Source organism: Toxotes jaculatrix, chromosome 14 (assembly GCF_017976425.1).
Source record: "Toxotes jaculatrix isolate fToxJac2 chromosome 14, fToxJac2.pri, whole genome shotgun sequence".
Lineage (NCBI taxonomy): Eukaryota > Metazoa > Chordata > Actinopteri > Toxotidae > Toxotes > Toxotes jaculatrix.
In genome coordinates, this window is record NC_054407.1 from 16,059,706 (window position 1) to 16,081,403 (window position 21,698).

At 41.4% G+C, this 21,698-nt stretch overlaps 4 protein-coding genes across 7 annotated transcripts in view; 3 read left to right on the top strand and 1 right to left on the bottom strand.

The window, feature by feature from the left end:
- Positions 1-3,125, top strand: part of spidr (scaffold protein involved in DNA repair) — a 32,557-nt gene extending 29,432 nt beyond the window's left edge. Inside the window, exons 17-20 of one of the 2 annotated variants that reach the window (XM_041055416.1) lie at positions 581-674; positions 755-869; positions 1,649-1,705; positions 2,596-3,125. In XM_041055416.1, coding sequence (XP_040911350.1) covers positions 581-674; positions 755-869; positions 1,649-1,705; positions 2,596-2,715 — 386 coding nt within the window. In that variant the 3' untranslated portion in view covers positions 2,716-3,125. The remainder of the gene's footprint in view (positions 1-580; positions 675-754; positions 870-1,648; positions 1,706-2,595) is intronic. The other variant, XM_041055417.1, reaches the window with a different exon arrangement.
- A 79-nt stretch (positions 3,126-3,204) lies between these two features.
- cebpd (CCAAT enhancer binding protein delta) lies at positions 3,205-4,674 on the bottom strand. Its single transcript, XM_041055419.1, has one exon. It carries the CDS (start codon positions 4,415-4,417, stop codon positions 3,533-3,535), a length of 885 nt encoding a protein of 294 aa, XP_040911353.1. The 5' UTR covers positions 4,418-4,674; the 3' UTR covers positions 3,205-3,532.
- A 2,405-nt stretch (positions 4,675-7,079) lies between these two features.
- mcm4 (minichromosome maintenance complex component 4) lies at positions 7,080-14,360 on the top strand. Its single transcript, XM_041055418.1, has 17 exons — positions 7,080-7,200; positions 8,189-8,266; positions 8,379-8,537; positions 8,655-8,818; positions 8,938-9,039; positions 9,153-9,248; positions 9,390-9,485; positions 9,627-9,765; positions 9,969-10,189; positions 10,342-10,462; positions 10,731-10,990; positions 11,384-11,749; positions 11,869-11,996; positions 12,469-12,676; positions 12,825-13,053; positions 13,254-13,387; positions 13,698-14,360. The coding sequence occupies exons 2-17, from the start codon at positions 8,203-8,205 to the stop codon at positions 13,791-13,793; spliced, it is 2,583 nt and encodes an 860-aa protein (XP_040911352.1). The 5' UTR covers positions 7,080-7,200; positions 8,189-8,202; the 3' UTR covers positions 13,794-14,360.
- An 870-nt stretch (positions 14,361-15,230) lies between these two features.
- ube2v2 (ubiquitin-conjugating enzyme E2 variant 2) lies at positions 15,231-19,967 on the top strand. 3 transcript variants are annotated; one of them, XM_041055421.1, is made up of 4 exons: positions 15,231-15,368; positions 19,010-19,158; positions 19,277-19,402; positions 19,581-19,967. In XM_041055421.1, the coding sequence occupies exons 1-4, from the start codon at positions 15,353-15,355 to the stop codon at positions 19,725-19,727; spliced, it is 438 nt and encodes a 145-aa protein (XP_040911355.1). In that variant the 5' UTR covers positions 15,231-15,352; the 3' UTR covers positions 19,728-19,967. The 3 variants fall into 3 exon arrangements, with proteins under 3 accessions (XP_040911355.1, XP_040911357.1, XP_040911354.1); XM_041055423.1 differs by lacking the exon at positions 15,231-15,368 and adding an exon at positions 16,550-16,645; XM_041055420.1 differs by lacking the exon at positions 15,231-15,368 and adding an exon at positions 18,729-18,783.
- Positions 19,968-21,698: the final 1,731 nt, after the last annotated feature.

Below are 21,698 nucleotides of genomic sequence, written 5' to 3' on the forward strand. Positions count from 1 at the left end.
TTGTGTCGCCGTTGAGGGCAAAGATCAAACTGTGAACCCTCTCGGTTGTGGCCCCTCTGGCCGTGCATGTTTGGTCAGGTGGCTGAAAAAAAATAAAACAAACATATTATCTTTTGCGCTCGTGTGCAAATAGTGTTTTCTGGAAATTACCAGTGGAAAAAGCCTCACACCGGAAAGTACAAGAACCATTTATCTGTTAAACTCAGTATCTTATTTAAGGTCCCATATTTGTGTTTGTGGGACAGCAGCTCTGGTTGTCAAGTGAGATGGTGTTTAGGCAGGGAGTAACGTCTCTTCTGCATTTATCACCACAATCGCAGATAAAAATGAAAGGGATGTGTTTATCTCTTACACCCTGTCAAAAACACGCGTAGATCATTTATCGGTGTTTCTTCTAGTTAGGCGTCAATATTTTTACTTTGGCATCCGTCAGCTGAAAACAGCAAGAGGTTGTAAATAAAGCAGGTTTTCACTAGTGATCAAATTTAAGTCTTACAGAGAAGTGCACTTTATATGGAAGTTTCCCAAAGGTGTTTTTGTATGTTAATGTTAACTCTAACAGTTTTATTTCTGTCTGCAGGGGTGATTGTTGGTGTGGATGAAAACACAGCTTATTCCTGGCCTGTCTGCAGTTACTGTGGAAGTGACAACTTGGAGATATTAGCTGAAAGGCCGTAAGTTTTCTAAATTAATTAGAATAGCTGAATATTAATCATCATGACAAATCAACACTTATTTTTTTTTCTTTCCCTAGACAAAACTTCCACTGTGTTTCTTGTAAGTCAGCGTTGGACAAGCCAGACACGAAGATTCAGCTGGAAGTGTTTCTCAGTTCTTCTTCATTGAGTAATTTCACTTTAAAGGTTAAGGTGAGAACACTATTTCTGGGCTTTTAAGTATGTGGTGAATCGAGCCTCATGAATCACAGTGTTTTAGGGATAGGCAAGTATTATTTAACAGTGTGTAACTGACATGTATTCATGACGAATAGGTTTGTTTTGATACCTCTCTTATGTTTGCATGCAAGTATGAGGCAGCAACCCGGAGTTGGTTAGCTTAGCCTTGCATAAAGATTAGAAACATGAGGAAACAGCTAGCCTGGCTTGGTCCACAGGTAACAAAATCCACCCACCAGCATGTGTTAAGCTCGCTGATTAACACATAATGTCTAGTTTATATAATCTGCACAAAACCAAAGTGCAAAAGCAACATTTTGACATTTTACTGGGGGATGCTGGACTATTTCTTGGAACCAGTCACTGGAACCAGTGACATCCTGGAGTCTTTGCTGGTTTCTTGACAACTGTTCCAAACTTGAAACAAACTTGTTGCAGACTGCTTTTACATTTTGGTTTTTGTATGGATTAAAGAAAGAAATAAAATCCGTCAATGTATGTGCATCTGCAAAATGGCTTTTTTACTCTAGACAACCTAGTGTGACTGTGCAATCAGAAAACTAAGTGAGCCAAACTGATAATATTATCTGTGTTCTTCTTATCGGCCATCTGATATTTTAACCCCCTCTATCAATCTGTTACTCACCAGAGAGCACGCTGTGTTTGGTTCAGCATTTATTCTTTATGTAAAACATTAAGGCGATAATTAAAAAGACATTAATTGGCTCCACACCTTTTGATCTCGCCGACAGCTCCATAAAAAGACGATCATGTCCATTCTGAACACCGCAGCAGTGGAGGGTAATGAGGTAGGTTTGCTTTTACAAACTGTTACATAACACCGGGCTGACCTGCACGGTGCATTGATCTTCTGTCAATATGCCCTGAAAGCACAGTCATCTCTTCATGTCAGGGTGATAAAGCTCTAAATAAATCCCTAAGTCATTGATGCAGTTGAAGGAATTTACCGACGTACCCTTCCTGTATTTAGCGATTGTTTGCATGCAGTTTTTCCACTGGAAATATTTCTATTGAATCTACAAATTGCAGACCATGATCGTGCGTTTTGCCTGCAATGGAGTTGCAGTGATTAGTCGATTGACAAAAAAGTTAATCTGCAACTACAGTGATAATCAAATAATTGTTTTAGTGGCTTCTTTTAATCAAAAATGTCAGTATTTGCTGTTTTTAACTTCTCAGATATGAGCATCTGGTGCTCTTTGTCACACAGTTCAGTAAATTGAGTATCTTCAGGTTTTTGGACTTTTGGTCAGACAAAACAAGACAGTTAAAGGTTAAAGGTTAGTCTGGCCTTTTATAGGAATGATTTTTCAGAAAAATAATCTGCAGATTAAACGATGAGGAAAATAATTATCAGGTGCAGCGTCAATGTATGAAGTAGGCATTAATGGTTGTCTCAGAGGAGCTTGTGAGTGCCGCATATATTCTTAGATAACCAGAATTAATGCTGACCAATATGAGGAGTGCAAAGGTCAGAGCCTTAAGTGCACTCAGATATTCTTGCAACCAAAGCAATGTCATTAGATTGAAGAACTATAGATATTTTTTTTTAAGTGCAGCTGCAGTAAACTCATTTTAAGGTGAAAGAGACATGTTTTAGCTTAAAATGGTCTAACAGTGTGAACTTGCATGTTTCACTGTGCCAAGTTTGAGTATTTTGATGGACCATATGTCTCAGTTCCCAGGTTACGATGTGGAGAATGTCCTGGGAAAAGAGGTGGGCCCCCTCCCCGTTTACGTCCGAGTCGTCACCAGGAAACCTGCCCCCTGGATCGGCCTGGAAGAAATCTGCCTCTAAAGGCTGTCAGGGCAAGTAGCTAATGATATCAATCCTCAGGCTTCAGCTGGCTCCAAGGACCTGCACACACACACACTAGGCCTTGGTCTGGGCCAGTTTAGCCTCCTCTCCTCCCCACTGAAGGCCTCCCTGACAGATTCAGGCTGTTCTGAAGTGAACGGGGGCTGCAAGAGGACAAGGTCTTGTTTGTGTTAATGATATGTGATCTTGTGGACCAGGAGTTGACAGCCCAAGGGTAGACCAGTGGCATGCAGTCTGTCAAAGCAGCCCACGTGGTTCATCAACTTGGAAGTGACTTTCAGAGAAGAGCTTTTGGGTGTAAACACATTTCTAAGTGGTCTTTTTTTTTCCATCTACCTCTGTATTTAAGATTACTGACACTGTGTCAATAAACTGCTGACTTAACTTTCTATTTCCTGTTGCACTTACTTCTTGTGAGAAAACACTCCACCTAAATGCAAAGACTACTCACAGACCAGGCAGCTTCTGCACCTTTTCAGCAATTTTATTATAGATTCCATAAACAAAAATGTTTTCAAGGTTTCATACAAACTATATAAAAGATCATGCTCTGGCTCTTATACAAAGTTTGGAATTATAAAACATGTACCATGTCAGGTATAACATCATATCATATAAATGCAGTGGTAAAATAATTTAATACAGAGAAAATCCCACAAAAAATATGGCAGCAACATCATATATTTTCCAGTGCCATTATGGTAAGCTTAAAATACATCTGGTACAGATGGTAAAAAAACAAAATGTCTCTTGAGGTATGTCTTCTAAAAGCTCAGTTCATAGAAGAGTTAATTTGTCACCGACTCTCTGCACTCGTGGAGAGAGCCGCAAAGGAGGAGTTGGGTAACTGCTTGAAGAAATCTCTGAGGCCGGTGAGCTCTCTGGTTAGCTGCTCGATAGTTTTGTGAAGCCTGTCGTTTTCTGCGCTCAGTTCAATCAGCTTCTGCTGCATCTCCATGTTGCGCCTCTTGGCTTTATCCCTGCTTTTCCTCACTGCAATGTTATTCCTCTCTCGCCTCTGTCGGTACTCCATGCTGAACCTGTCCACCGCCTTCTTCCCCTTCTCCCTACCCATCTTCCGCGGGGAGGACTTGGCCGAGCTGACAGCGGAGACAGGCTCCGGGGTCGTTGGGGGAGTCGGTTGTCCCGTGGGGAGGCTGACGGAGGTCTGGGCGCAGGTCTCGATCTGGGAAGGCAGCGACGAGGACATGTCGCTGTCACTCCAGTCGGACTCCTGCTTGATAGGCGCACTGAACGCCGGCTTATCCAGCCCGCCGTCCACCTTCCTCTCCGCTGCGTATGTGGCTGACAGCTGCTGCATGCCGCCGGGCAGGACGGAGCTCTGCATGTTGTAGAAATCCGCCTTCTCCTGCTTCACAGTGTTGAACAGGTCGAGGAAGAGCTCGTCGTTGCACAGCTCCAAGTTTGGCACGGCTGTCATCGACTCGATGTACTGGCTGAAGTCGATGGCACTCTCGTCGTCGTACATGGCAGGGGCGGTGCTCAGCTCCACCATGGTGCCGTCCTCGCCCGCTCCGTCGCTCCTGCTGCCCGCCTTGCAGACCCCCTGCTGCGGGCCGCCCAGCTTGGCGCTCTCGTAGAAGTTAGCAGGCTCCATCGACCAACTCATGTTGCATTGTGGAGACACGCAATGGGAGTCCAGGCTGTATATGTCACACATGAACTCTGGTGATTTGCACACGTGGTTTAGGAAGGAAATTAAACGCGTTGAAAAGAAAAAAAGTTGCACACAGATGTGACAGCTCTCTGCAGAATAACCATGCAGTGGTTTCTCTGTCTCTGCAGGCTCTTAACTCCCCTTTTTGAAAAAAGAAAAAAGTTTTTTTTTTTTTTTTTTTGGCTTTTATCCCTGGGTGCTGACTTTCAGGCTCCTGTCATTGAGGATGCTGAAACACTTCTTGTCACTCCTCTGAGGCATCTGTACTTTCGCACACTATTTTGTATCGTTTCCCCGCGCTGACGTCACCCGTGCCGCCCTCCGTTGAGCCAGTCACGTCCAAACGGGGTCACGTGTTGTCCTCTGACTCTCCATTTGAGGAGAGAAGGGGGTGTTTCACATGCCACCCACTTTTTACTACGATTGTATGAATGGTTCGGAGTTGTTTACATATTGTAGGCCCTGCTCCGGGTGTTAGGGATTAGCTTTAATTTGTCGGCCTATAAACGTCTGTCTCAAACGGTGGTGGAAGGAGTGCTCTGTAAAAACGATTCATTACCAGTAAAAGAATTCAAATTGTTGAAGTACAAAATAAAGGTACATAAGCAACGTGTGCTTAGAGTATAAATGCACTCATTGTGCAGGATGTTCCCTGTGTTACAGTATATTGTTTTAGGTAGTTAGTTGGTTATTGTGACATGCACATATAAGTCTTCAGTCCACACATTTAAGACACATGGATGGATTGCTGGATGGGCCTTTCAGGCACAGGTCCAGGGGCCCCTTGGCCTAACCGGCAAAATGTCACTAAAGAGACACATAACAGCCAAAAAGTGGCTCATGATGACTGTAAATAGAAGAAAAGTGGTTGCAAAGAGATGCTAAATGGCCACAAAGAGACATAAAACAACCACGAAAAGGTGGAAAAGTAGTACTTTAATTGATCGTCCTTTATAGAAGGAATGGAGGGCCTTTTCCCATTGTCTGTCCACAATAAGACACAACAAACATACTGCTGAAGTGGAGAAGCATTTGTCAAACAAATTCTTGACATATGCAAACAAAGGCTTTTGTCTTCTGTCCCGGGCTCTAAAAATAAAATCAGCTACAAAAAAGGTTGCAGCTCAGGTTTCTTCTAATTGTTCATACGGAAGACTCATCAAAAATTAAATTATCACTGATGCATTAACGTAAGCTGTACTTTAATCTTATAACTGGTCGAGGTGAAGCTCAGCGTAACAATTTTATATACTATTGGGAAATCTGTCACAGTACATCATATTTTATTAACTTACTATCATGCTGATTAACATCATGAGGATATGTGACAATTCACTGAGGGGAAATTACTTATTATGTAATAGAAACTTGATTTTGTGTGTATGCTGCATGTAAGCCAAACCAATACAAGACATTTATAAGTGAAAGCCCTGCGCTGATAATGTTCCTTCAGTAAAACTACATTAATATTAGTAGCAAAGTGTATTTGAAGTATGAAAAGTAATACTATGCACTGTACAGACAGGTTTGTGGTACAGGTATGGATGATAAGTTACAGAGATATTCCAGTCTACTTAATAGACTAATGTGTGACAATGAAGTGAGTGTATGTTAACTGTATGCTATATTCATCAACATTACATTATAAAAAAAAAACGTATTTACCCTGTTATAACTTGATTATTAATCAAGTTATTAAAATCATTACACATTGATATTTGATTACAGATAGACAGATAGTACTTAATTAATCCTAGAGGGGCATTTATGTGTTCATTATAAAACTCTCTACTACTCTTATATTATTATATAAATATTTTGTTTTATATTCTACTGGACAATGTTATAGTGCAAAAACAGTAGTCAGACAGTACACTGAAGGTAGTCGTTAACGTCTTAGGATAATGAACCACGGTGTTATCTTAAAAATCTTGTCTATAAAAAGCCGCCTAAAATGACACATGTCCTGACACTTCTCGGAAATGCTTCGATGTTTTTCCTCCTTGGAAGTGAGCTGTACTTTTCCTCTTTGGTGGACTTGTCTGAAAAGGAAACTGCGCCACATGGTGATCAGTGAACACACCTGCAGGATAAAGTCACATAACAGGCGCAGCATCGTCAGTGAAGATAATATTTGTACTCTTATACTCTTTCTTTTTCTTTTTTTTTTTGTTTCCAAATAAACTCACGGAATTACAGGCAAATCAACATTAAATACATCTGAGATCGATTTGGCAAAAAAATAAATAAATAAATTTCCCAACTGTCCACTTCTGGAGAGAAATTTCAGACTTCAGTACAAATCACTACTTCGGCCAAGAAGCCACTGGGTTTATATTATTTGTCTTTAATCGAGTTTCCATGATTGCAGTTATTATTATTATTATTATTATTATTATCATTATTATATTGTATGGTGAACTGTTTCAATAAAGATAGAGAGAAAAAAGGGTCATCCGCATCTGGACCCAACCAAGTCAGCTCAGGGTATCAGTGGGAACGAGACTACGCACAGAAAACGCAGATCGTATTCTAATTACCATATAAAGAAACCTGTATTTTTAGGAGTGTTTTAAAGTTTTCAATCTATTTATTAAGGCATTTAATCATGTTAAATTAAAGTCGAATCGGCAGAAACTCGGTGTGAACCCCCTGTGCAGCGAATGAATCGCCTCGAAGGAAATGCACCATTCTGGCCTCTCATTGGTCCAAAGTTCCCCGCGAAAATAACGTCACCCGCAGTTTCGCGCCAGATCTGCAGTGTTCGGACGTACATACAAGAAGAGGTAAGAATGGACTTAATTTAATGAACTTATCTCTTCTTAAACTGCAGGTTATTTTAGTGGGATCATTGTGTCGGTTCTTAAATATGTTTACTTGATTGTGCTTCAATGTGCTTTTTTATTTTCATGCTCACTTTTAACAGTTAAAACAGGCCAAACAGTGCAAGTAAGACTCTGCTCATTGTTTCCTTCTGCAGCCACATGTCAAATGGTGGAAAAGTTACTGTGAGCTGATCCAAAGTGTTCAACAAAAGCAGCGAAAATACAGTGTTAATGACTTAGAAACAAACATAAAGAAGTAACGACGCGATGTACTCACACGATGAAAGTTAACTCTAGTTATTATTTTGAAGAATTGAGTGTTGATTTATTGCAACCAGTCAACATGAGATGAACTGAAAAAAACTGCAGTTTCACAGAGAATGACATTGTTGTTGAAAAATAACAATGGAAGTGAAACTAAGGGACTAATTACCTTTTAACAACGTGGTTCAACTTGCATCCTGATTATATTCATAACCTGAATAAATATGCACCAACCACTGGAAAAATAGAGCAATCAGGATCATTAACAGTCATTATGTAAAGTGGTCTACTTAGAGACGTGCTTTTAAATTTAACTTGGCATGTAATGAGGTAGGGAAGTGGCAAAAACATCAGCATAAACATCGAAGTAGTCGACCCTGATGGTACAGCCATCCATCACTTTTATACTGCAGGCCATGCAAGGCTGAGCCTTATAAACAAAACAACATGAAGAGCAGGAAAAATAAGATCACCAGTACATCAACATTCAATATCCCACAGACTCAGTGGGTTAGTTCCAACCATCAGGCCCTTGTAAAATCATTTTAGGGGTGAGGTGAGGTCTTCCCTGCTCTCCAAAAGAAAAAAAGGCAAAATAGGCACAACCATACACATTTTTAAAAGTCATTTGGCATTTAGCATTCCGTTTGGCAGAACTGTTCATTTTCATCTGTTTGATCTTTAGATATTGAGGCAACAATGTCTTCCCCAACATCGACTCCTGGAGGCCGCAAACGTGGAAGGAACACGAACCCAGCCACACGTAAGTTCATTGGTTTTTCAACTGCAGTGCCACTGAGATTACCTTAATGTTGTAGACATGGGTTTCTGTCATACTTATTATTAACTTCTCCTCATGTTTTGTGTGTCCTCAGCCAGCAGTGATGGCCCCACTTCGCCCCCTTCTCAGAGGCGCAGAGGTCAGGATTCCTCCACTGGCGAACTGATGCCGATGCCCACCTCCCCGGCCACTGACATGCTCAGTCCTTCAGCACCTCAGGACACTTCTCTGTTCTCTAGCCCTCGACCATCAGGTACCAAAGATGACTAAATGCGCCCAGTTTAACTTAGTTTGGTTTGTTTTATCATTATCCAGTAGAGGTGCAGGGGACTTTTGATCATTTCTATCCCAATCTGTCCCTTTTTGACAGTCCAACCTAATGAAGTGGACATGAGCTCTCCTCTGATGTATGGGACCCCCAGCTCCAGGGTCGAAGGGACCCCCCGCAGTGGAGTGCGTGGCACCCCAGCAAGACAGCGCCCTGATCTGGGGTCAGTCAGGAAGGCTCCTCAAGTCGATCTTCACTCTGAGCCGGTCAGTAGAAGAGTCGAAATCTACTGTGTTGATTATGCTCATTATATTTGCATAAGCCAGGATAACTAGTTAATAAAAACAACAAGCGCACTAAAATCGCTGTTCACATTTCTTCACAGCCAAGTGCTGATGGTGCAGTAGCCAGCGAAACAAACGCAGGCCAGAGACTGGTGATCTGGGGGACTGATGTCAATGTAGGGACCTGCAAGGAAAAGTTTCAGGTATGAAAATAAGCACACTTCTAAGCTTTTTTTTTTTTTTTTTTGTAAAGATACCCCTGATACTTTATCCATTAGACTTCATGTTTACCTGTTTTGTGCTGCTTTGCTTCCAGAGATTCCTGCAGAGGTTCATTGACCCGACCTCCACTGAAGATGAGAACGCTGGTCTGGACCTGAACGAGTCGCTGTACATGCAGAAGCTGGAAGAGGTATTGTACTGACTCATGTGTTTATCTCACTGTGCTCTGAGTGTTGAGTAGTTATGAGATGATATTTTAAGTCTTAATATCACAAGACATCTTAGGTTTAAGTCCATCTTACCCATTGATATTGCTTTTGTTGTCTCACAGATCAGTGTTGTTGGTGACCCAGTGCTGAATGTGAATTGCCAGCATGTGCAGTCCTTTGATGCAGAACTTTACAGGCAGCTCATCTGCTACCCACAGGTAAAGTCCCATATTTTTTTTAATGTTATTCTCGTTACATCATGTGTATTAAGAGTCGGTTTGGACAGTTTTGATCCAGTGGCTGGTTGACAGCATATTGCAAAGTATGTATAATAAGTAAGTTATTTGTTTCCTTTGCAGGAAGTCATCCCCACCTTCGACATGGCAGTCAATGAGCTTTTCTTTGAGCGTTTCCCAGACTCTATTCTGGAGTACCAGATCCAAGTCCGCCCCTACAACGCCCTGAAAACCAGAAACATGCGGAGCCTGAACCCAGAAGGTGTGTGTGTGTGGATTCATAAAGCCAGGCCAAGTCACTGGCTGTCTACAAAGTGAAATCACACTTATTGGATCCTACCATTTGCAGATATTCCGTCCCATATTTAGTGTGGGATTTTTGTGAACATTCTTCTTGCTTTGATAAAATGTGAGGTATCAGCTTTCGGCTAAAGCTTATGCGTGCTTTATGTGTTGCCTCCACAGACATCGATCAGCTGATCACTATCAGTGGCATGGTGATCCGCACCTCACAGCTCATACCGGAGATGCAGGAGGCTTTCTTCCAGTGCCAGGTGTGCGCCTACAGCACCCGAGTGGAGGTGGATCGCGGGCGCATCGCTGAGCCGGCTGTGTGTCGCCATTGCAACACCACCCACAGCCTGGCGCTCGTTCACAATCGCTCAGTCTTTTCAGACAAACAGATGGTGAGAGTTTGGTGGGGTTGAGGGGTTGGCATTTGGGGCAGATTGCTTACAATATATGACACCTAATCTCAGAATATGTTAAGCGGTGATAAGCAATGTGTGACTGTTGAGGTCATGACATCTGTTCATTTATTGATCTTCTTTTGCTACAGATCAAAATCCAGGAGTCTCCTGAAGACATGCCGGCTGGTCAGACACCTCACACAACTATTGTCTATGCTCATAATGACCTGGTTGATAAAGTGCAGCCAGGAGACAGAATAAACATCACGGGTATGCATCTACTGCTTTGGCTGCAACTAATGAGTGTTATCACTAAGGAATTCATTTTTAATTTGAATCGTTTGGTCTATAAAATGCCACAAAATGCTTAAAATTGATCATCACAATTTTCCAGAACTGAAGATGAAAATTGCTGATGTAATTTTCTGTCAGTCAACTCATTGTTTCAGCACTAATCACTTCACTGGATTAGTGCAGCGAATCGGTCCGTGTTTCACTCGGCAGAAATCCTGACAGCTTCCCCCAAATTTCCCTGCAGGAATCTACAGAGCAGTCCCCATGCGCGTGAACCCCCGCCAGAGCAACGTCAAGTCCGTGTACAAGACTCACATAGACGCCATCCACTTCCGCAAGACGGACGAGAAGCGTCTCCACGGTTTGGACGAGGACGCAGAGCAGAAGCTGTTCACAGAAGACAGAGTGCAGACCCTGAAAGAGCTGGCAGCCAAGCCAGACGTCTACGAACGCCTCTCCTCTGCCCTCGCACCCAGTATCTATGAGCATGAGGACATCAAAAAGGTGTGTGTGTGTGAGCGAGTGAGAATGGATGCAAGCCAAAGTATGAGCGTTAACCCTGTACAACAGTAATCACAACACGCACTCATGCTGGTTACTGAAATTAACACCCAATATGTGTTTTTAAGGAAAGCCAATAGAAATCTAACAGAGTTATGTGACTTAATTGGCACAGCAGACATTTTGATAAATTGCATCAGGAAAAAGAAAATGGGTGTAATTAATAGCAATAACTGCTCCGTTCATACGGGTTTTCTAGTTTCAGGACTCTGGTATTGTACATAGAGCTTGCTGGGCCAATTAAATGTAATGCCATTAGTGTTATTAGTTACACATGTGTTTCCCCTGCCAGGTCAGGTTATTAACAGGCTTATTACCCCCCTCTGTTTCTTTCAGGGCATCTTGCTGCAGCTGTTTGGCGGCACCCGTAAGGACTTCAGTCAGACCGGCCGGGGTAACTTCCGCGCAGAGGTGAACATCCTGCTCTGCGGCGACCCCGGTACCAGTAAGTCCCAGCTGCTGCAGTACGTTTACAACCTGGTGCCCCGCGGCCAGTATACATCAGGTAAGGGCTCCAGCGCTGTGGGTCTCACCGCCTACGTGATGAAGGACCCGGAGACCAGGCAGCTGGTCCTGCAGACTGGAGCTCTGGTGCTGAGCGACAACGGCATCTGCTGCATCGACGAGTTTGACAAGATGAGTGACAACACGCGCTCTGTGCTGCACGAGGTCATGGAGCAACAGACCCTCTCCATCGCCAAGGTACATTAGACAAACGTGTGTAGAATTGTTCGAAAATGAAAAAAGAGGATGCAACATGCATGCATGATGTTTCTCACTCTGGTTATTTATTTATTTTTATTTTTTTTCCCTGTCTGCAGGCTGGAATTATTTGCCAGCTGAATGCCCGCACTGCTGTGTTGGCCGCCGCCAACCCTGTTGAATCTCAGTGGAACCCCAAGAAGACCACCATTGAGAACATCCAGCTGCCTCACACACTGCTGTCCAGGTGAATATTATCAGTGAGGACAGTCGCACTGAAACACCTGACAGACAGTAATTTACATGAAGTTGATCATGGTTTCCAAAGTCATTACTTCTAATCTAAAACCACATCCTTTACTAATCATCCACTGGTCGTCTGAATCAATAATCAAATTTACATGAACTAAGAAACTTTTTTTCTGTTCCCTCATTACAGCAAAGTCAAAAAACTTTTCAAATATTGTTATACTGTAAACTGTATAACAAATGTTTAAGTTATAAAACCTACATTTTGTCCTTTCTATGTGCTCATAAATAATAAATGTCACAGATGTCATATAAAATCTAAAACCTTTAGCTGTTTCAGTCTTCAATTTTCAGAAATTACAAATTGACACCTGACCTAACATTGTGCTTTTTCATGAGGACTTCATGATTTAGTCTTTCATCTGTGTCTCTCAGCTGGTTTTTAACATTGAGTTTTTGTTCTCTACCAGATTCGATCTAATTTTCCTGATGCTGGATCCCCAAGACGAGGCTTACGACCGCAGGCTGGCCCACCACCTGGTGTCGCTGTACTACCAGACCGAGGAGCAGATAGAGGAGGAGTTCCTCGACATGGCTGTGTTGAAGGACTATATTGCATACGCACGAACGTACATTAATCCAAGACTGAGTGAGGAGGCCAGCCAGGCCCTCATTGAGGTTGGTTTGCTGGACCCATTTCCACAATTTATCAACATTATGTTGAAAGTTTCCAGAAAGATGTGGTTAACAAAACACCTGTTGGCCTTAGGTTTAGTATCAGCCCTTGTGACCACAGCTGACCTTGTGTGTGTGTGTTTGTCCTCAGGCCTACGTGGACATGAGGAAGATAGGCAGCGGTCGAGGCATGGTGTCCGCCTACCCCAGACAGCTGGAGTCCCTGATCCGCTTGGCAGAGGCCCACGCTAAAGTTCGCTTCTCTGAGAAGGTGGAGACCATCGACGTTGAGGAGGCCAAGCGGCTTCACCGCGAGGCCCTCAAACAGTCAGCAACAGACCCCAGGACAGGATTTGTTGACATCTCTATTCTCACAACAGGTATGTGGGACATGGCCTCTGGAATATTAACTCGTTGAAGCTTAAAGCCATTAAATGGCTTGAAAAGTTTTTTTTTTTTTAATTACTTCATAAATAATTGATTTATTTTTTGTCAGTCGATTAATTGACTGATTTTGTCAGCTCTGTTTGGATTGACAAATAGAAGCAGAATATTTCAGTATATTGATTTCTGATCACAGGTATGAGCGCCACCGCCCGCAAGCGTAAGGAGGAGGTCGCCCAAGCCCTAAAGAAACTGATCCAAGCCAAGGGAAAGACGCCTGCCATGAAATACCAGCAGCTGCTCGATGACCTCAGAGGACAGTCTGAAACTGTAAATATTTGTTTTGCCTTTCCTTGTATTTGAGAGTCTGAGAGAAATCAATGCAGAAAATTAATTTTCAGTTCTTCAGATACTGTGCTTTCAGTGCTATGAGAACAGTGCGCTGACTTTTAAATAATAAAAAGATGAATACAATGTTGGTAGTAAAAGTAAATTCAATCTAAGAGAAAAACTATGAAAGTATTTGTCTTTTAACTTTTCAACAAAATATTTTTTTTAAATCATACATCCATCCTCCCGTTTCTATCAGTAATGCCACCACTTCCTGTAACGACATCCTTCTTTGTCACTTTGTTCTCAGGCAATCACTAAGGAGCTGTTTGATGAGGCGCTCCGAGCCCTGGCTGATGAGGATTACTTGACAGTTACTGGAAAGACCGTTCGTCTCCTTGCCTGAGTCACACCCTGCAATTATGTACAGTCCTTAATTTTAAATCCTGTGCTGTGTTGACTTCTTTTCTTGTGCTGTAAAATATAAAAAAAAGTTTGTATAATTGAACTACCATATGTTTTCTGGGTGTATTAGATGTTTGAGCATCCTGGATTTTTTTTTTGGATGGAAACATGATTCAGAGATACCAGATGACTCATTCAAACTTCAGTGTGTCCTGTTGTGATTAAGAAAAACAAAACAAAACAAAAAAACAAGGAAACAGGACATGTACTGGCAATTAATAGAGCTAATATTTAGTTTTCAAGTAATGCACTTGATTTTTGTGCTCTGGTGGTTAAAAAGCTCTTTTCTTTCAACTTGTACATTGTTATCACCAAGCTTCTCTTTTGTTTTTGAGATGTGTTGAAACATACAGTATGTTCATTTTGTATCAGATTTCTAAATACTCTTTAAAATTGAGAACTCTGACTATTACCATAGTCGACTTGTCCTTGTAGCTTGTATTGTCTGCTTGTTAATAGAGAGAAAATAAAATGTTGCTCACTCAAGGTATTTGGAAAGCTTTTATTTTTTCCAGTATTTGTACTTGACTTTAATTCTAGTTTTCCTGTGATATTTTCCCTTGTTGTTGAAAACAAATTAATCTGCGCTCTCTGGCAGTATCATACATTATGTCCTGCACCAGGTTTCTCTGGTTCTTTGTTGAAGCAATGTGGTGTTTACACAGTAAAATATCCAACAACTAGAGACTTGATATTTTTACGACTGAACCATTTCATCAGATGGAAATATTGTGAAATATTGTATTGTGTGGCAGCCAGTGGCACAACAAACATGCACAGTCAGAGGGAAGAAAGAATTCCACTCCATATCAACAAATTCTAGATGCAAATATCCTCCAGTCAGTCAAGAATGTTAAAGTAAAATGAGACTGACTTCTACAACAGGACAGCAGGCCAAAGTATTCCTCAAAATCCACCACGACCAACTACAAGAAACACAAGCTGAATCTTATGAAACGGCTCTCATTGGCCCCTGACCTGAACATCATTATAAAATCTGTGGGTAGATCTTAAACATGTTGTTCATTCAAGGCAGCCTAAAATATATATTAGATAGCTCTAGAATTTGAGTTATCTGTAAGAAATGAAAAGATGAAAATATCTAAATTAAGAGTAGAAGGTAGGCTATTATTAGAGTTAATACTCTATTATAACTATTATTATTGTAGGAGGGGGGTGGGGTGCAGTTGAGTGCCCAAAAGTTTTGCGCATGCCACATATTTAGGGGAAAAAAAGAAGTTTAAAGAGAGGCTTGTTTTGTGTATGTGGTTTTATTTAAAGCGGGTTAAAGGAAACTGTAATATGCACGTTCAGGAGGAGGTAAAGAGTCAGGAGTATAACTGTGCTGTCTGTCAAAGACCACACTGACCGTGACCAGTGAGCGCACAGTATGAACGGCGGAGCGGTGTGAACAGGGCAGCTCGCAGTGCGGCGATCTGCCGGTTTTAACGGCTGTGATGTCACACTTGTGTGTGCTTCTGGACTCGGCAGAAGAAGAAGATGGCGGCCTCCTCAGGTTTGTGTGCCTTCAGACTAACATCCACAGCGACACGAAATGCAGCTGAGGCCGGGGTCGGCGCGGACATCTCGACCAGCATGCGTCTTCGTTTACCCACTTAACAAGTTTACAAAATTGCTCGCGGCTGTAAATTCGTCGTAAATGTCTCTTCTCGGTACAGCGGTGAGCCTCGCGGGAGCCGTCTATTTCATGGAGCTACCGTGTTGGCTAACGTAGTTAAAGCGAGGCGTTGTGAAAAGCTTGTCCCATGAGTTAGCTGAAATAGCTTAAGGTGTCGGACATAAGCGTTAGTATTGCTAATACTATCATAACGTGTTACAAAGAAAACCCATAGTCAGTATAATGTGATTCGAAAGTTTAATTCGCTGTGCAAGTTTCCTTTTACGCGAATACTGTAAACAACCGCAAACGGCATTAGCTAGCTTAGCTAACTTAGCGACTAGAATATTCCAACACGGCGCGGTACAGTGTCGATCCAAATATGTCCGGATAGCCAGTCTCTTTATCTAAATAACCTTGTCTGTCTGTATACGTCTCTCGAGTGCTTTATTAGCCATTGAGATGTAGTAATTTATATGTAGCAAATACAATGTGCGGAATTTGATTGCTTCTCTTGTGACACGCAACATGACGGTGACGGAAATGTTTCAGTGCAGGTACTAGTCCCCTCTGCTCTCGTTAGCACTCCACTTGCTAACGCTATTGTCCAAATCTAACTTGATTTCGATTATTTAACTCTAGGAGCAGATTCAGGAGACAACCCATGCGTCTTCACATGAGGCAGATTTTTGTCATTGTAGGGCGGGGAGCGGAGGAACGCACCCGATTGATTATAACGTTACAGCTGCCGTAGTTGGCACGCTTCGTGTCAGCAAATAGTCGGAGCCCATGCCAGCGTTAGCGCTCAGCAGGAAGCGTGGTTCTCAAAACTTGCAAAATAAACTCTTTGAATTACAGAAAAAACAAAACGATCTTTTTAAGTTTAATATTATCACGAGGTTTAATTTATTTTCTTATGCGTGAGTTTAACCATACGCCACGGAGATGTTACTATAAAGTGGAGAAGTGGTTTAATCATAATCGAAACTACCTCTGAACGAGTTGTGCGACCTGCCCCTGATTCATTTTTAACCCAACCTAACAAGGTTTAAGTTACGAGTGCCATAGATAACATGAACTGAAAGGCGGACCGGGGACACCGAAAGGGCAGTTGTAACTCTTGAAATGTAGTGAAGGCGAATGCTTAAAAAAACAGAAAAAGACTTTGGAGTTAAGTGAGTGACTAATTTTTACTACACCTGATGCCTTATTCTGTCTGAAACCACATTTGTGCCTTTTGTGTATTATCTTTGCCGTTTGTTGTAGTTCTAACTATACATGTCAGTCACCTTGTTTCTTAATTTGACGTTTCAAATTATTGTAGGAACAATCCTGATTATACCTCTGCATTCTGTCTGCCATCATGTAGAATAGCATTGGTCTTTACTGAGCATGTTTGCGCCAACATTAGCTGGCACACACTATTTTAACAACCAATTTCTGCTTCTTTTAACTGCCTCAAAATGTGCAAATGTGATTTTATACTTACATTGTATATTCCTTTGTTAGAGCTTGAATGATGAAAGATTTTTGAGACCAGTACTAAGAAGTACTAAGAATGTAGATATATGTATATCATAATCAATATCAAAATTAAACTCCAGTATATGCAAAGGTAACCTATGCATTAAAAGAAAAGTCAGAAGTAGTGTGCTGTGTGGACAGGATTGTATAATGAACACACAGTATATTGTATAGGTGAAACTCAAATTAATCAGGCATTTTACAGAAAATAATTGTAAGCTAGTTTTCTCAAGTCTTTCATCAAACAAGAATGCTAAACATTTGATGGTTCCAGCTTCTGCAGTGTGAGCTGTTGTTGTTTTTCCTTTTTGTATTAAAATAAACAAATTATCTTTGGGCTTTTGGATTGTTGGTCAGCAGTGTAATTGATAATGTAATGTAATAATTGTTATTTGCAGCTCTTGTACCTTTAGCATTTCTGCTTTAGAGTTTCTTGTTACTTAGCAGCTGGCACATGTGCAGCTACCGGTGAGACTGGTGAGCTAAACTTAGCCGATAAAGTACCGAAATCTTGAACAGCTTCTCGTGAGCAAATATCCTTTTGGGAAAAAAAAAAGGAAAGGGAGAGCTCATGTGCCACTTAAGAGTCAGTCCTTCACTGTGGTCGCTGCACACCAGATGCGAAATATTGATTTTACAAACAGATTGGTGATGTGAGGATGAGTGTGATGAATGTTGTCTGAAATTGGAGGATGTGAAAACGAACGCTTCATTGGCAGGAGAGAATTTGAATGTTTTCACCATGTCTTCTGTCTCAGTCACTTGGCTTTCTTAAAACGCTCTTTTCACTTCCTCTTCTGTGAATTTGTCTGCAGGATGATAATTATGAATAGCGGTAGTTTTACTTAAGTGCTGTCCCGTCAACCTCCACCACTCCTCCAGTCATGAGCTCTAAGTGGTTCATCATTCACACCGCCGTGAGTGCCTGTCAGGCTGTGTGCTTAATGCTGAACGTCTGAACCATCTTCCGAGAACATTTTTCCAATAGCTGAACATTTTGATTGACTAGTTTTGAATGATGTTATTATCAACTTGGCTGTTACGACATTGGTCATAAGACGACTGGGTCATTTGTTAAAAATCAGCAGTACAGGCCCATGTGCTCCAAATCTCATGACTGTTTCCAAATGGCTGTCAAGAGTGCAGATTTTTATTGAGCTTCAAAGTTCAGCAGCATCAAACGCTGTATCTTTAGTAAATGTCTTGTGAACAAGGTATCAAATTAGATGCAGTTTCACAGTTCGTAGATGAGAATGTGCTGTATGGAGTGGCCATGTGCGTATAGCGCATCAATCCACTGAGTCATTTCTTTTCTTGTATCAACCAGTCCTGTCTTGCACATGCTTCGTGCTCTTACACATTTGGATGCATTACTTTTCTGTGACTAGAAAGATGAAAAATGTGTGTGCATCAGTTTTCATGAAAGGACGCACAATTGGAGCACCCACAGTGACAAAATGCTTGGACAGTGGTGTCGCAGTTCTTTTTCAAATGAAAACTGTCAATTTATAGGCTTGCAAGTTATGGTTATTTACAGTCAGGGCTGGTACTAATGATCATTTTTCTCATCGATTAATCTGTTGATTGCTTTTTTACATTGGGTAATCATTTAGTTCTGGCGTTTGTGTTTTAAGACAAAAATAGTTACTCATTAATTCATTCCTCCTCCAAACCTGTTGATTTTAAAGTCATGTTCATTATGATGTTCTCTTTATGCAGATTCTATTTTATTTTTTTTGTGCCGATCCGATGGAAAGAGCGTGGATCTATGGCTTTACAGCACTGCATGGTGTGTGTGTGTGGCTCACTAAAAATAAAAGTGCCTAGTTTTCATAATAAAGGAACATGCCAACAATGAATGTCTATAGAACAGAGGATAGATAGAAGATATATTGGCTACTACCTGTTAGTACAGTCAGTTCATGGTTGGTTTTAGTGTGTCCATGAAATATGTTGACAGTAAAAAAAAAATCTATCTTTAAAATCTAATGTAATGCATATTCTGTTTTTGTTAGGAGTTAAAGTTCCACGCAATTTTCGCTTGTTGGAGGAGCTTGAAGAGGGGCAAAAGGGCGAAGGTGATGGCACAGTCAGCTGGGGCCTCGAGGATGACGAAGACATGACTCTCACACGGTGGACAGGCATGATCATTGGACCAGCAAGAGTAAGCAGAGAGAGCTCAGCATGTGGATTGTCCTTCAAGTACTGAAGTACAATACTGTCTGCTAATACTATAACCGATATCAATGTTGTTTTTCTGTTTCTTCTTGTTTATTTTTCAGACCAATTATGAGAACAGGATATACAGTCTGAAAGTGGAATGTGGACCTAGATACCCAGAGACAGCCCCGACTGTTAGATTTGTAACAAAAATTAGCATGAATGGGATAAATAATTCCAACGGGACGGTAAGTGTCATCACGGAAACTGACAAGGTTATAAATGAGTGTCAAGTTCACAAGTTGTTTTGCGTTGCAGTTTTGTGATGCTCAAATGTGACGTGCAATAACTCACTGTCAGCAGTCCTGTCACAATGACTGATATGGTGTGGTTTTCTTCCCCCCCCCCTTTTGTTTTGTCTCACAGGTGGATTCACGTAGCATACCAATATTAGCAAAATGGCAGAATTCTTATAGCATTAAAATTGTTCTTCAAGAGTTAAGGCGTCTAATGATGTCCAAAGAAAATATGAAGCTTCCACAACCTCCAGAAGGACAAACCTACAGCACTTAATCGTAATGGATTGTGTCGACCCTCTGTCTTAAACCATACTCTCTTAGAAATATTGTGTAAAATCATCAAGAGGCTCACTTCGCACATCAACAATATCGTCTGCAAGAGCAAGATTGGACTTTCTTATTACATAGCTCATTCAAAAGAAAAAAAATGTCCCTGCAGTTAAGCACTGAGTAGATAGTTAAAAGACTACAAGACCACAGTTATCCGCCTTTAATAAAGTTTCTTTGACAATGACTTTTATGTTCGACCTGTTCCAGCTTGAGTGGGCTTGAAGATGGAAGCATGACGCCACGCAGAGGCTGTACCAGAGTCCCAATAGTTTTATGTTCAAACGACTGATCACTGAAGTAAACAGCAAGATGTGTGTACGAAGGCATGTTCTGTAACTAATACCTAGTCGAAGAGAAGCCACATTTTTGAGTTGTTAGTCAAATTTAGCAGGTTCATTGAATTATCATGCAGATTGCTGAATATTGAACTGTGGCTGTAGTCTAAAAGTAGTGTCACAAGGTAAGAAAGATTTTTTTTATAAATATATATATATATCTGTATTTGACACGATACCAGTATGTTTCTGTTCTGCAGCTCTTTGACATGTAACAGACGTTGAAGCCTGTTCTGTTCTGAAACCCTTGCATTTAACTTCTAGTGAAAATGGCAGGTGTATGAACTTGTGATTTTCTGGAATTAAAATCACTGTCTGCGAAAAAACAAAACAAAAAAAACAAATCTAGAGGTTGAAGTTTATTTGACTCCCCAGCTCCACCTACAGTTGCCAGTTTTTCCACAAGAGGGCCTTAGTTGACAAGCTGGCTACTGTTGGCAACAGGACGCACAAGTCATGCATTATGTTGTGAGTAAGCCCTCGCTGTTCCCTGTTGGGCCATGTAATGGAAACCAGGTTAATGAAACGGCTGGGTGACACCACACTGCAGATATTTGATATATGCCCATTAGAATAATATAATCAAAATGCTATTTATTTTAAACTGCGGTTCTCATTGTGTGGCATATTTATTAGATGAACAAGCCTGTTTCTTTCTGATTGATAGTCCATCCAAACCTTGTTATGTTGGGCACTAATTCTTCTTGTTTTAGTCTGTGAACACTGCACAGTATTTGGTAGTAGATATCCAATGTGGCAGTGAGAAGGGAGGGTACTGTTCCCTCTGAGAATGTGACCTTTTGTTGCTTTTCAGCTGTTTGATTATTCATAAAGTTTAATTAACCAAATGGGTATTTTAAGAAAATTCGCCACAGATGGTGAATCTTCTGTCTTCAGTACACTTAGTTTATCTGTTTAATTGTCTATTGCTAAACATTAAGTTGCTGAAGCATCTTTGAATTTTAATTTTTAAACACTATTTACTAGGAGAATTGAGCAAGACCTCATTCTGTATTCCACTGATAGCCCATGAGAGTAGTTGGTAGGAGAGAGGGGGTTAATAGCGTATTTTGGGGGATTTCTTCCAATTTCCATTTCCATTATCCGCTGGCACTAGACTGACCGACTTATTACGGAAGGATTAATATTTGATGGTTCAGACACAATGTACCATCAGTCAAATCACTCAGTTGACATTTCAGTTTGTTTCCATTTTTTTTAAATAATATGAACACCTTAATGATGGATGTTGAGTTTCGGAAGCTACAGGCTCTCTATGTAAGCAAGCTCAGCTCTTGATAAATCTGTGCCCTCAAAAACATTCATGGCTCCATGACAGTGTGTGCCTGTGTGTGACATCTAAAAGTGATGGACTGTGGTGGCTTCCACATTCGACCCGTGTGACCTCCAGGCCATATATCTCCCTCGCTGCAGCAGAGCCTGACGCCGTGCAGCTTGTGTTGTCTCAGGGCTGGGATGTGCATTCATCTGTTGCCCCCCCCCCCCCCCCCCCCCCCCCCCCCCGCCCCCATTATGACCTGTACTGTAATACTGCCACAGCAGCATGGCAGGAACTCGTG

Excerpts from the sequence above, each read along its gene's own strand:
- cebpd (XM_041055419.1), bottom strand. The coding sequence starts at position 4,417 with ATGTGTGACATATACAGCCTGGACTCCCATTGCGTGTCTCCACAATGC.
- ube2v2 (XM_041055420.1), top strand. The coding sequence starts at position 18,744 with ATGGAAAGAGCGTGGATCTATGGCTTTACAGCACTGCATG. Across the intron at positions 19,159-19,276 it reads TGATCATTGGACCAGCAAGA|ACCAATTATGAGAACAGGAT; the intron begins GTAAGCAGAGAG and ends TTTATTTTTCAG. Across the intron at positions 19,403-19,580 it reads TAAATAATTCCAACGGGACG|GTGGATTCACGTAGCATACC; the intron begins GTAAGTGTCATC and ends TTTGTCTCACAG.
- mcm4 (XM_041055418.1), top strand. The coding sequence starts at position 8,203 with ATGTCTTCCCCAACATCGACTCCTGGAGGCCGCAAACGTGGAAGGAAC. Across the intron at positions 9,766-9,968 it reads GCGGAGCCTGAACCCAGAAG|ACATCGATCAGCTGATCACT; the intron begins GTGTGTGTGTGT and ends TTGCCTCCACAG. Across the intron at positions 13,388-13,697 it reads TCAGAGGACAGTCTGAAACT|GCAATCACTAAGGAGCTGTT; the intron begins GTAAATATTTGT and ends CTTTGTTCTCAG.